Genomic DNA, 14,947 nt, shown 5'->3' on the forward strand with positions numbered 1-14,947 from the left:
AGCTTCATTGTATGGCTCATCAACTCTATACCTTTGTAGTTGCTACAACTCTGCCCATCACCCTTGTTCTTAAAGATTGGCACTAATACACTTCTCCATTCCTCAGGCATCTTCTCACTCTCTAAAATCAAAAGGCAAAGAAGATGAACAGCTGCCATTAAAGTGTGTAGTTACTTTACCTCCTTCAATTGTCTACCTCCATGACATTCCTAAAATATGTAATTGAGTTTGATAGCACATAGTCTTATCTAGAATCACTTTGTGTTGTTTCAGTTTGGTCTGATAGTCATCACTGAAATGCTGATATGAGAATTCTGGAGAACTTCATTAAAGGTCTGGTGTAGTTCAGTAGTGACACTGTGATGAAACTAAAAGGGGACAGGTATGGGCTGTAAGACAGAAACAGATGAGGGATTGATAGTGAAAAAGGGTTTGGCTTGTGGTTAATCATTGAGTCAGTGCAAAGGTTGGTCAGTGGACTAGCACTGTGAGAACAAAATAAGACCAACGGAGCAGGACTGTAGAGAAAAACAGGCTTTCTTTATCTTAATATGTATACATACTGAAACAGTTTTTGTGTATACTGTTACATTGTGCACTATTAGAAGGACAAAAGCTCATACAGCAACATGTTTGCTGTTCATCTTGTTTCATTCTTCTTCTCCAAACTCCAGGAGGACCCCACAAAGAAGGTAAGAGTTACCTGACACACACAAACAACTTTAACTAGTCCTTTGTTCCCTGTAGTAGTACTACTGCGTTACTTTATGTTTGTGATTTGCTGTCATTAAAGATATTTCAACTGAGAGTGTGAGAGCAATAGAAGGATTGTGTAGATTGTTTTAGGTAACAATTGTGTTTGTAGCACTCCATTTGCTCCTTATGAAAGTACAAGTAATGAATGGATGATGCAGATTTAGTAATATGACAGTATTCTCTGGACATTATTTAATTTAAAGAAAGAAGGACCCAGATTCTTCGTGTATAAGTAAAAGTAGCAATACCACAGTGTAAAAATACTGTGTTGCCAGTAAGGTTCCTGCATTCAATTACAAAAGTATTAACAAAATATACTTTTTAAAGTACCAAATGTACAAGTGCTCATTGTTCAGAAAGGTTGCACTTTAACTTGATGTATATTATTGGATTATAATTATTGATCCATTACTGTGTAGGTGATTCTGAAAAGTAAATTTATTCAATAATATTTAATATTAATATTCAAATAAATGTAGTGGAGTAACAAGTACAATATTGTAATGTAATTGTCCAAGTATGAAGCAGGAGAAAATGAAAACAAGTAAGTGAAGTACAGATACTTCACAATTGTACTTTAGCACAGCACTTGAGTAAGTTAGCTACTTTCCACCAGTGATAAACATTTATTGCTCTAATGTGGTGTTTTGTCATTTGATGTTGGCGATTATAAGAGAATTGATCACATAATGGAGATCAGTAAATGTATGACTAATATCTCGTGTTTGTACCCATGTACACTATCTTTACTAGAACTAAAAGATAAGACCGCAGTCAGCGCTGTAATAAGGTGTCTTGTAATGACTAGTTACTGTGTCACAACTTGTCTTTTGCTGAGAAATGATTAACATCCTTCCCTGGAGGCGTCACTGCTCCTCTCTTATTGTTGACGAGCTCAATACACTCACATGACCGAAGCGTTAACACTCCCACAAGCAATGCTGTGCACACTCGCACTCAAACACAAATAAGGCAATACCTCACCGGGTGTATTTCCAGAGGGACCTTGTCCCATGGACATGTTACCACAGTGATAGTTGGCCTGGGTATATAGTATACAGTAGACAGGGCGGAGCTGAGGTTTTTGATACACGATCACCTACCTCCTGTTTCAACTGGTTTCCATCGGTCTCCCCTTTAGTTCAAAGTTCAAAGATGCGTGATTAAACTACACTCCATAGACTAAGTTACTGTTATACTACTAAAGGCTTCTTATACACTCATGGCCCGAGTCTGAGTTTTAAATACAAAAAGTAGCAGCAAGTGCTGAATGTGAGTTCAGGACACCAGTGTGACTCATTTCTTTTGGTTTGCTCTTTGTTTATTTTGTCCCTCCCCACATTTACTTAGGTGGACAGGTTTCTGTACTCAATGTGTCTCAATGACGGCCAGCTAAGTGACATCTCAGCCCGTTTCCAGGCTGAAATGAAGAAGGGGCTGTCAATCGAGAGCAACGCTGCTGCAGCAGTGAAGATGCTGCCGGCACATGTCCGCTCCACTCCTGATGGAACAGGTCACTCACATTAGTGGTTTTCAGACTTTTTCAGCTTGTTGTGTAGGTCAGTATGTTCTGGGAAGAAAAGCCTGTAATGTATTGTGACAACTAAAAGTTTCTCCAGAGCAGCTTCAGAGCTCCTCTGATGGAGGAACAGATTCCCTCACTGTGTCCAAGACACATTTTCATCCTCAGACGCCTACAGCTGCAACCATTAGTCAGTTCATTGATAGAAAATTAACCAGCAACTATTTTGAAGCAAAAGCCACCAACATGTTCTGAATCCACCACCATTGGAAATGAACATTTTCCCAATGTTTGTCATTCAAAATCAAATCAAATAATCAGCAGATTAATCAGTGATGTACTTTTTTCTTATAATCACCACTCATTTAATTATGGTTTTCCTTTTATTTGTCATTCCTCTGTATAACTATACATACATTAATACAGTACAATAAAGATTATATATCTGTCTCTCACTCCTGCAGAGAAAGGACAGTTTCTAGCACTGGATCTTGGAGGCTCCAAGTTCAAGGTGCTCCAAGTTAAAGTGAGAGAGGGCACTGGTATTAGGAAGGGTGAAGTGGAGATGGAGGAGCAGACCTACCCAGTACCTAGGGAGCTACTCAGTGGGAGAGGAACAGAGGTAAGAAGGTGAAGAGGGGATGTACTTGAATTTGAGTCTGACAGCAGGATAGGAGCAGAGGTTTTCCTATTTTGTCTCTTTTCTCTCACTGTCTATCTGTGTGCAGTTATTTGATCATGTGTCAAAGTGTCTAAAGGACTTCCTGCATGAGAAGAACATCAGTTTGGAGAAGAAACATCCTCTGGCCTTCACTTTCTCTTTCCCCTGTGAACAGTCCTCCCTGAATAAGGTAATGACACCTTACATCCATCCATCTGGTTTTCATTAATGGCAGCTGCAGTATATTTTACTCTGTATGTTGACACTCCTCTGTCTTTTTAGATTTATACTCCTAAAACCTTCTAACCTCTTCTCACCTCTCTGTAGGCGTTGTTCTTAAACTGGAGCAAGCACTACCGGGCTCGAGGCCTTCAGGGCAAAGACATGATCCAGGCCCTCAGAGAAGCTATTGACAGAACTGGGGTAGGACTCCACTAGTCACTATATTATGCATAAACTATGACACACAAACTGTTTTTCATTTATGAGACTAGCAAATAGACCTGCCTTTTGATGGAAAGCATATTTTAAACATTTAGCTGATGCTTCTGTTCAAGGAAACCTTCAGGGATTCTGATGACTACTCTAAGTTGTACACAAATCATGGCTGAGGTATTAAAACAGATGCCACTAATCAGAGACAGACTGTCTACAGGACTGTGTGAGATTGTTTACATGGTGTTTAGTTGGAATGATGCATAATGGCCACCTCAGCACAGACATGGAAAATGAAAATGAAACAAAGCGAAAAGTAAAAGAATGAAAAAATTCTTCAAATTCATCAAAAAATTCAAGGACTTATAAACACCAACCATCATGTACTACACAGTGGTTTGACCCCTTTTTATTGTCCTGTAGAGTTCATTATAAATCTGCACTCAGTAACCCATAATGACAAAGACAGAACATGTTTAAAAATGTATTAATAATCAAAAACAGAAATCTTCCATTTATAAAAGTATTCAGATCCCTAATTCAGTACTTTGTAGAAGCCCCCAGGCAGGTTCTCCATCTCTGCAGAGGACTTCAGAAGCTCTGTTAGAGGGACTGTTTGGTTCTTGCTCTACTCCCTGTCCAAGGCCTTTTTCCTCAGCTGCTCAATTTAAACTAAACTTAAACCTACAACCCATAGTGTGCAAAAAGTGAAAGGGTTGAAATACGTTCTGAAGCAGCTGTATGTACCCATATATTTGACTGTTTTAGCACGGTGGAAATATTCCCCATTGTAAGTATAACCTGTTGTATCAATCTGTAACTTGCTCTGCAGGGAATGGATATAGAGGTGTTAGCACTGGTTAATGACACTGTAGCGACCATGATGACCTGCGGTTTTGATGATCAGCACTGTGAAGTTGGACTCATCATTGGTAAGTACATTCATTGTTGCCAATGAGGGAATGTAATTTCACTCAGATGATGAACTTTACTTTTACTTAGTTACTTGTCATCTTAAAATTTTACACAAAGAAAAATATAATTGAATAATGCAGAACACATTATTAAAAATTAGGCTGTGAGAACCACTATATTAAACTGCCTAACTGTTGAAACAAACTCCACATCGACAGACTAGAAGTAAAAACCTGCTTATAATCAGTATTCTTGCTATGATACTTAAAGTGCTAATATATTTGTACTTAAACAGGATTTTTTATGCATGCCCTTGAATTGTAATGGAGTATTTTACATTGCTCTACTGGTAATTTTACTTAAGCAAAACTAACTGTAGCTGTTTAAGGCAAATCTCCTTGTAACCTCAAAAACCAAAACAGCGATTTTATGTGTTTTAATTTGTGTGTTTATGACAAACATCCTTTGAATTGCATCTTTATCTTTGTGTCAGTTGAATCCTACATCTTTATGTCCTCACTATATACTCCAGTCCAAAAACACAACATACTTCAGCCTCAAAACTTACAATAAAATGGAACTGACACCTTCTGAAACCTCACAAAAGTTGCCATTTATTGTAAGACCGGTGTTTTCTCTTCCAGTATATTGTCAAGTGTCCTTGCTTTTTTGTTTATTTGTTTAGTTTTTTACTCTTATCTTCCAAATGCCCTAAACAGTAATGGTGAGAACTGTCTCCACTAATATATCAAAATTTTTCACTTAAATATTTGTTTTTTGGAAAATTAACACAATGCAATGATGAAATAATCAAATACTGTTTTGAAATTCTAAATTTGTTGTGCACCTTTTGTTAAAAAGATCCTCCCTCTAGTGGTTTATCGTATTATTGAATGTGTCTCTCTCTGAACCGTTTCGATTTTTAGATTATTTGTAGAGATATATTTATGAAATATGTTGAAAGTGGCCATAGGAGTAATGATAGGATTAGGGTATGATTTAATTAAGGTTAGTTCAGGATTAGGACTTTTCACTTTAAGATCAAGCTTAGTTTATGTTAGACGTGTTCTTGTAAGAATTATACATAGACAACATATGCGATGCAAGTTTCTGTTAAGAATCTAAAAACAATTGCATGGATTTCCTGTATGATTTTGTGTTTAGGTACAGGCACCAATGCGTGTTACATGGAGGAGATGCGTCATGTTGACCTGGTGGAGGGAGACGAGGGCAGGATGTGTGTGAACACTGAGTGGGGAGCCTTCGGAGATGATGGCGCTCTGAAAGATTACATCACTGAGTTTGACAGGGATGTCGATGCAGCCTCCAGCAACCCTGGAAGACAAATGTAAGAAAAGCAGCAGTGTCTTTTTTTGTGATATGGCATATAATGCCACAGTATGAAGCTTTAACCCCTTTATTTCTCTGTTCCCACACTTCTTTCCTAATCATAGCTTTGAGAAGATGGTCGGTGGGATGTATCTGGGTGAGTTGGTGAGGCTGGTTGTTTTAAAGATGGCTAAACAAGGATTGCTCTTTGATGGATGTGTGTCAGACGCCTTGAGGACCAAAGGAAGAATAACCACTGCAAATGTGGCAGCCATGGAGGAGTAAGTTGTCTTCTTTATGTGTCACACTGTGTCTGTCTGAAAAGAGTAAGATTCCATAAATCTTTACCTTTCATAGGTACAAAAATGGTCTGAAGAACACCAGAGACATTCTCATGGACCTTGATTTGACCCCATCACCTGATGACTGCATCGCTGTTCAGCACGTCAGCACCATAGTGTCCTTTAGGTCCTCAAATCTGGTGGCTGCGGGACTGGCTGCCATTTTGACTCGAATCCAGCAAAACCGGAATTTGAGGACATTACGAATCACAGTTGGCGTGGATGGAACAGTGTATAAGACCCACCCTCAGTAGGTTTTTATGGAAAGCCATACTCATATGCTTATCCTGGTACTGTGCATGTTGTCCTCATTGTCACATGGTCATGATATACTGGTTCACATATCAATAATGTTTTAGTCACAACTGTTTCTCTCGTAGCGTCAAAATGCTTGCTTTGCAAAAGGGTTTTTATACAATTAACAAAGAGTAAAATTTTAGAATGATCACACTTTTTATTCAAAATAAATCTGTTTGGGCCAAACTCATGTGCCTTTCACACACAGCGATTCTTGAGTAGATACACTGATGCATTTTCTAATCAGTCAAAGATTAAGTTTAAAGGCACCAGCACTGCATCCTCTTTACCTAGAAAATGTCCAAAAGGAAATGGGAGAGGTTAAATTTTGACATCACTGAATTGCAGAAAATATAAATATAAACTATTTAATATGTGAATACATAAAAGCATATTGGGAGAGACTATGTTGAAGTATCCCCCTTAATAGTATCATTGTAAATACCTAGAAGTCTCATTCAAACTGGTTACATTGTTATGACAGGATGAAGGTGTCCTACTTAAAATAAAATGAAGGATTTGTTAAATCAACTTGCTACAGAGGTCACTAAAGGTTAAACATTGGACTCTTTCCATTTCAGGTATCCTAAACGTCTCCATAAAGTGGTGCGCCGGCTGGTTCCCGACTGCCATGTCAGATTCCTCTTGTCAGACAGCGGCAGCAGCAAAGGAGCTGCCTTGGTAGCAGCGGTTGCCCAACGACTGGCATCACAGAGGCAAAAGGTTAAGATGCTGTGTGTGCACCTACAACATTTTTATCTTCATTAATAAAAAGATGGCTGATGGCAGCATCTTTTACTTGAATTGCAGGTAGATGAGTCACTGTCTCCCTTCACACTAAGCCAGGGGCAGCTCCAGCTGGTGAAGGCCAGGATGAGGGTGGGACTGGAGGCAGGGCTGAGGAGTAAAGGCCCTTCTGCAATCAAGATGCTGCCTTCTTTTGTGTACCATAGACCTAATGGCACAGGTCAGAGAAGACTTAAACTAAACTGACATCATCAACTGCTTTTTGCCTCTTCCATCACATCCTGTTAGGGTCAATATAAGCTACGGATGCCTTCTTGTGACAAACTGTGCAAGACGCAGCCTCCAGTAGCGTTAGCTGACTAACGAAGTTTGCCAACCCAGGAGAATGATCTGGTTCCTGCTAATGTGACACAGAACACTGACGTTGCACAAAGCTCAAATTATTCCCAAACTAAATCCATATTAGTTCAAGGTAAAATCAGGACCGTGCTAGGACACTAATGTTATCAAAACAAACACATTTGCTTTAGATGCTAACACATTCAGAAGGAAGAACGCCACATCTGAATCTATTCTTTCCCCTCTGGCTGCTTTTATGTCAGCCAAACCCATGTTAACCCTGGTTGTTGCTCTTTTTTTGTCCCACTCTCTCTGTGCTAAAGACACCACCTCTTCACTCTGGCAGCCACCGGTTCAGACTTTTAGCTGCCCAGAGCTCCTCCATGGTTGTTTGACATGACTACTGGCTGAAAAAAACCCTTCTTCTAACCTTGGCTAGGCGGCAGGCGGGGCTGATTTACAGACTGTACTTTGACATCACAGGGTGGAGAAGCTGGAATAACAACAGGAGGCTGTAGGCAGCAGAGGGTCATGGAGGGGGGTTGTAGCTGAGAGACACCATGTCCTGCCCCACTGTCACTGGGGTTAGCCGACACTATGGAGAATCTGAGTTAAGACACGTTAAAGACCTTGGTCTGAAGGTTCCACAAGGTAGGACCTGATTGAAAGCTTCCACAGTTGCTCATAAGGTCCCATGTTTCTGTCCCTACGTCCTGCCTCACCTGTCTGAGGTGTTTTGCCACTGTTACTGGATTAATCATGTGTAATTTTCCAGTTAATGCACCTTTAAGGAAACACGCACATATGTGAGCCAAACAAGAGATTCACAGCAAACATCTATTTCAGCCTCTTGATTGAAACAAGGTTCCTGTTGCTTTTTTAATTAGCCCACAAAAGCACGAATATACCTGTACCTGAACCAGAACATTCAATAAACTGGCTTTTTGTTTTTTTTCAAGAGCGTGGAAAATACCTTGCCTTGGATCTGGGAGGAACCAACTTCAGAGCATTGCTGGTGCACTTTAAAAAAGGCCTTCAGCAAAAAACACGTCTCTACCATAAGCTCTACACCATACCACTGGAGATAATGCAGGGAACCGGAGAAGATGTAAGACATATGCTGTCAATATACAGTACTGTGAATTACTGATGAAAACTTTTTAATTACCGACCAAAGAAGCACATTGTATGCAGGGTTGTTTTAACAAAGCCTGTGAGAAATGGAAGGTCAAATTCATTTTCCTGAAAAACAGCATTGAAACTCAAATACACAGTTGACAGGTCTTAATTACAGCTGTCTTTTTTTCTGTATCTGTTTATAGTTGTTTGATTATTTGGCAGCATGTGTTAGTGACTTCCTGGACTACATGGGGGTGAAGCACGCCCATCTTCCTACGGGCTTCACCTTTTCTTTCCCCTGCGAGCAGACCTCCATTGCTACAGTGAGTGTGATAGAGTAAATCTGGAGTTCACTTATCTTTTCAGGCACAGAAAACTTTTTTTTCTCATAGGAACAGCATCTCCTCATAAAATAGAAATGTATGGTGCAATACATATTAAGATACACAAAGTAAACAGACAGAAAAAGGAGAAACATTTTCCAACCTTTGTATGTTCTCTAGGGCACCTTGGTCAGCTGGACCAAAGGCTTCAAAGCCACAGACTGTGAAGGACATGATGTTGTTAACATGCTGCAGGAGGCCATCAAGAGACGCAACGTGAGTCACAAAACAGCAGAACAGAGTTCTATAATGACAGCCTGGATTTTGTCAGATGTATTCTTCTTTGTTTAAGTACCAATAGGGACAATGAAAAGCATTTAAAACACTTCTGTGCATATAAAGACTAGTCCTGCAAACAATAGTAGCAATAAACAACGTGTGTAATTGTGTGCACACGTGTGTTTGTACCTATAGGAGTTTGACCTGGATATAGCAGCTGTAGTCAATGACACTGTTGGGACCATGATGAGCTGTGCCTATGAAGACCCACAATGTGAAATTGGGCTGATTGCTGGTACGTGACACCTTAGTTGGACCCTAATTTTGTCAGCATGCTCCGTAAAGCTAAAGTGGAGTTTAGGGTTAAGGATTTAGCAATTAAGGTTTGATTTGTTGTCATGATGGTAAACTTTAGCATTCACCAGTCTGAGTCCACCAATGATAAGTCATATTTGTGTGTGTGTTGGGCTTGACTGGACTTTAAACACAACCTAATGCATTTGACAGGCAGTAAATATTTAGAAAACCTGCGCTGTTGTAAATATGAAAATGTGATTCTGTTCCACAGGAACTGGTACCAATGTTTGTTACATGGAGGAAGTGAAGAACATTGAAAAGACTGGACAAAATAAAGAAAGACTGGCAAGACAAGAGGAGAGAGCTGAAGGAGAAGAGGATGAGGTAGCAGAAAGTTTGTCAGTGAGGGGGGGGATGCTAAATTCATTTGTGTGTGATAACTGATATATTTTACCCACTCACTGGTATCTGCCCTCTGCAGGATGATGGCATGGAAGGAGAGAAAAAGGCAGGAGATGTTGAGACTGAAAAGATGTGTATAAACACTGAGTGGGGAGGTCTGGGTGACGATGGCTCTCTGGATGATATAATCACACCTTATGACATTGAGGTGGACAAACAGTCACTCAACCCTGGAAAACAGAGGTTAGACCTCTTACTGTGTGTGTGCATGTGTGTGTGCATGTGTGTGTGCGGTCATAAAACACATATTATATTTAATGTTTGATCAGCACCATGTGGTTTATCTTTATGAGTTTGTCTCAGAATTTCAGCTGAGTATTTCATGGGCATATTCATGTCGTTTCTGTTGATCATGTAGTTGTGTGCTGGGCTACTTTGCACTGTTATGAGCCTCATGCTCATGATATGTTTTCAGATCTACTGAGATCATATGACATGGTCAGGTGGCAGTGGTGGAAAGTAACTAAATACATTTACTCAAGTACTGTACCTAAGTATAATTTTGAGGTATCTGTATTTGAGCATTTTCACTTTCTGCTACTTCACTACTGCACTACATTTTAGAGGCAAATATTGTACTTTTTACTCCACTACAGGTTTTTTTTATAACAGATTCTTTGTGTGTGTTTGTGTGTTTAGGTTTGAGAAGCTGACCAGTGGGATGTATTTAGGTGAAGTTGTCCGTCAGGTATTACTGGATTTAACAAGAGGAGGTTTGCTGTTCAGAGGACACGTCACTGAAACTTTAAAAACACCTGGAATATTCCAAACCAAATACCTTTCACAAATAGAGAGGTGTGTGTGTGTGCGTGTGTGAGCAAGAAAGAGAAAGTTTTAATAACTTTAACAAAATTTAGTTCCACTGAACTATTTGTTGAACTGTATAACTGTGTTGTTTCCACCTAGTGACCACCTGGCTCTACTGCAGGTCAGATCCGTACTCCAGCAGCTGGGGCTCGAAAGCACCTGCAACGACAGCATGATTGTAAAAGAGGTAGAAAATAGTGATGAACAAGGGCTGGAGCCCTAACACTAACAGACATCAGTGCATGGACCTTTTTCAAGTCAAATTAAACATTAAAGACAGGCTGGATTCAGTGTTTTGTTATACCTGACTTTTTAAGCAGCTGTCTTTGATATTGTGACATTAATAGTAGTCCATTTCAGCCTCACACAATCAAACTATATCTCACAAGTTACAAAGTTTAAGTCTAAATTGATTAAAGCTGTCATTTAACATTTAATTTCTCATATTAAGCATTCCTCATGAGCCAACCTGCACAATGGAAACAACCACATATAAATGAAATGGATCCATAAATAATGTTATTAGTTACACTTTTACTTTTCCTGTCATGTCGAGATGTCTGCTCAGAAAAGGCCTGTTGGCAAACAACATGGAGCATTTAGGTGGTCCTGACTGTCCAACTCTCAAAATGTCAGAACCTTGTAACGGCTATTAACAACTAAGCAATGTAAATGTAAAATAGCCTGAGTCTACAGCCTTATTGCTTACTTGTCTCTTATTTGTCCTAAATTCCAGAGAGAGGTTAAGAGTTAAACCTATGGCCTACTAAAATGCTGTGTCGCAAACTCACTTTAGGATTGAGCAACATTTTGTGTTTTTCTACGGAGTTGGGTGAAGAAATATTGTCTAGCTCGCCAAACAGCAGCACCAACAATCTGTCAACTGTTGCCAAAATGATAATGGTTTTCATTGTTGTATAGGTATGTGGCGCAGTGTCACGTCGTGCAGCTCAGCTGTGTGGGGCAGGAATGGCGGCCGTGGTCGATAAGATCAGAGAGAACCGAGGGCTGGACCATCTAAACATCACTGTAGGGGTGGATGGGGCACTCTACAAACAACATCCACAGTGAGTCATTTTCACTATTTGTTGTTGTTAGTGTGTGTGAGGTGTGTGACTCAGGTGAACAATAATTCAGCTCAATTCAAAATGTTGTTGGTGGCTGGATTCAACAGCTGCTTTCTTTGACTATTTAGTCTCCTCAGATTGCTTTTTAAAAACTACAAACACTTCTTCTTCTGTTGTTTCTAGTTTCGCTGGCATCCTCCATGACACTGCCAAAGTTTTGGCTCCTCAGTGTAATGTGACCTTCCTCCCATCAGAGGAGGGCAGCGGGAAGGGTGCTGCCCTCATCACAGCCGTGGCCAGACAGAAACAGAAGATGTAACTTGACTGAAAAGAAATTGTTTAGCCAAGTGTTTTTTCCCCACTTTTTAAAAATTTTCTCAAAATTGGACCACCCAGTTCCTTGTATGCTGCTGTTGTTGTCACAGCAGTTGTCCTCTGCTTGTCTGTGAGAACTGCAGACCACCATGTGTCACTTCAGATACAAATGATTCCAAGTGTTTCTTCTCACCTGATAGAAAGGAGCTTCACCTGAAGGGCACAGCACATGCCAGTGTTTGAGCCCTCACAACTTTCCCACCTGGGAAAACTGTATTATGCACCAAGCCAAGCCAGAAGGACTGTCCCTATGTCCCTAGTAACATGTAAAGAACTGAACCTGATAAAATGCACTACTTTGTAAAGCACATTTCTATGTACTGTCTAGTCTAGCAAAAATAACTGGTTATTGACCCAAAACTAAAACAGGAATGCTAATGAAAAAGCCCTCCAGTTCCCAATCAGTTCCTACATTAGCTGTGGGAAAGTGTCACAGCCACAGCTGCTAATGTTAGTCATGCACTGATTAAACTCCAGGCCTCTGATATCAGGACTTATAACTCGGTTTGGACGAATATCAACAATCACGCCCTGCAGTCTACTCAAGGTTAGCACTTCATGTGAGACCCAACAAAAACGATGTTGCCAGCTGTCATGACATTTGCCATGGTAATTGTAGCTTCAAATTATGATCATTCTGTGCTCATGATGTTGTTTTGTGAAGATAAGAACTGAACAGTATCTTCCCTTGTGCTCAAATATTCACACAGTGCCTCTTTACAATGTGTTAGGAACTGAAGGAGTGTAAGGTTAGAGCAGATGTAGGTTTTGCTTAAGGTTAGAGTACGTCTTCTGGAAATGAATGTAAGTCTATATACAGACCCTGTAGGTGATGACTGTAAGTCTGTGTTGCCTTGTTTTTCTATACTTGTGGGGACTCACCACTACTGGGGACCAGATGGTGATCCCTACAAAGTAAATTGTTGAATTTAGGGAGACAAGGTTAGAATAAGATTAGCAGAGGTTATGGTTGAGGTTACCTAATTTTCCAGGTAACGAATGTACGCCAGTGTAAAGACCTACTGAGAGTGGCACCCCCAGGGGGGAGGCCAGGTGTGCTGTGGCCACCATCCTTTTGGAGGGGAGCATTCTCACTCTGAGATAAAACTAGAATGCCATGTTGGTTGTTATTAAATTATGCAAATCAGTGAAATGATTAAAGTAAGAAATTTAGTATGAAATCTGATGTCTTGTAATTGCATCAAAGCTTTAGTTTAGATATTTCTGCATCTGAAAATCACAGGAGCCATCCAAGGAATTACATAGCTTTTACCTTTATATTCATTTCTATTGCCTGAAATTTATACTGTATAGCCTTTGTAGTGTGCCACCCCAAGTTTTTCACTGCCTACTGAGTGAAAAAAACAAAGATGTGTGTGTGTTAGTCAGCAGTATTTCAGTATTGATGAAGGCCAGGAGGAGGACTGGAATGCCACTGACCACAGTTCCCAACAATAAAAACAACCAGCGCTCTGTTAGTCATCTGGACTGACCCGCTGTCCATATGATTTCCTGTCTGGCTGTCTCTCTGCGCTCTGTCATTCTGTCTGTGTGCTTTATCTGCCTGGCTGGAGCCCTGCCTCTCCGCCTTTCTCCACACAGTACATGCTGAAATAACAGGCAGTAATATGGGGGAATTCATCAAGACCTTGAAGCTATGCACAAAAATTTTTCAACGAAGTTTTAGTGGTGGTAAAATTTCAATCTAAGGACCCGAAGTACACACCCAGGTGTAGAGTATGTATCTGGAAACGTGATGGAAGTTTTGACTTTTTATGACCCTTTCAGGCAAAACGTACAACTAGTGTTTAAAAGTTGCATTATAATCTGACAACACTCAATGAACAGTGCAATGATCACTGATAATTTATCCATAATAAATCAGATGATATGCCAAAGATAAAAGCAGGTAGAAAGAAAGCTGGCAGAGTGCAAGGAGCAAGAAAGTCATAAAAAACCAAGCAAAGCCATCAAGGAAAGCAGAAAAGGGAAGGACAAAATAGAAAGGATTAAATGGAAAGATGGAAATTTATTGAGAAAGGCTGTTTGTTAACAGGAATGAAACAGCAGGTAATCTGTCAGGGATTAACGTTCTTGTGCCGACTCCGGGCTACATCTCTCACAGACATACCCAGCACACAGTAATCCCACACTGTCCTAGTTTTGATTTAGGAGCTTCACAGTGAAAGCACGCATGTCCTGACACTGCAGCTTCAGCGGAACGTCTCTCAGTTGAATCTGCAGCCCAGAGCAGTGGCTGATAGAGAAGCTGGCATGCTTTCTTTTCCTCTCACGATCTGCTATCTCTTCCATTCCCCCCTATTGTCTCATCTTTACTCTGCATCCCTTTTTATGTTAGCCTGTAAATTTAAATGGAATGACCTCAAACACCCCCGCATCTAGTAGACCTTCCCTGAATGTACATTACTCAGGGAGTCTTTGCATATATTCACTTTCTTTGTGTGAGTCTCAGTGAGTATGTGGGTGTGTGTCTTTGTCTTCCCTGTAAAGCAACAATAAGAGCTTTCACACACAAACATCGAAATAGCTGCCAGCAGATGGGCAGATCTGAGATGCTGGTTCTTCAGGACCTACAGAGGAACAAGCTCTGGCCCTCTTCTGGTAGAGCTCTGTTTTTTTGTTTGTTTGTGTTTTGTTCTTCAGTTTTATTTTACCATTTATCATCTCCAAAGGCACAATGAATAAAAGCTTGAAGTCGGGATTTGAGCCTCACTGTAGAGTAGAGAGACACAGTAGTGGGAGAATGAAATGCCTCAGTGCCTCAAATCATCACAGCTGTTGGATGCCAGCTCCAGTGGATCATGGGAAAACTTTATCAGTGAAGGTAATTAAATTATTCAAATATTTTAATAATC

The 14,947-nt window shown here is 40.2% G+C and overlaps 1 protein-coding gene across 1 annotated transcript; it reads left to right on the forward strand.

The window, feature by feature from the left end:
* The first annotated feature begins 579 nt into the window (after positions 1 to 579).
* Positions 580 to 13,531, forward strand: LOC109954509 (putative hexokinase HKDC1). The gene is made up of 21 exons (XM_020589882.1): positions 580 to 692; positions 2,107 to 2,269; positions 2,743 to 2,900; positions 3,007 to 3,129; positions 3,267 to 3,362; positions 4,207 to 4,306; positions 5,454 to 5,637; positions 5,744 to 5,899; positions 5,976 to 6,209; positions 6,838 to 6,979; positions 7,067 to 7,223; positions 8,302 to 8,450; positions 8,665 to 8,784; positions 8,965 to 9,060; positions 9,259 to 9,358; positions 9,632 to 9,744; positions 9,842 to 10,005; positions 10,462 to 10,617; positions 10,729 to 10,816; positions 11,551 to 11,696; positions 11,880 to 13,531. The coding sequence occupies exons 1-21, from the start codon at positions 630 to 632 to the stop codon at positions 12,013 to 12,015; spliced, it is 2,844 nt and encodes a 947-aa protein (XP_020445538.1). The 5' UTR covers positions 580 to 629; the 3' UTR covers positions 12,016 to 13,531.
* The last annotated feature ends 1,416 nt before the right edge of the window (positions 13,532 to 14,947 follow it).

Source organism: Monopterus albus, unplaced genomic scaffold, assembly GCF_001952655.1.
Source record: "Monopterus albus unplaced genomic scaffold, M_albus_1.0 scaffold10.1, whole genome shotgun sequence".
In the NCBI taxonomy this organism is placed as follows: Eukaryota; Metazoa; Chordata; class Actinopteri; order Synbranchiformes; family Synbranchidae; genus Monopterus; species Monopterus albus.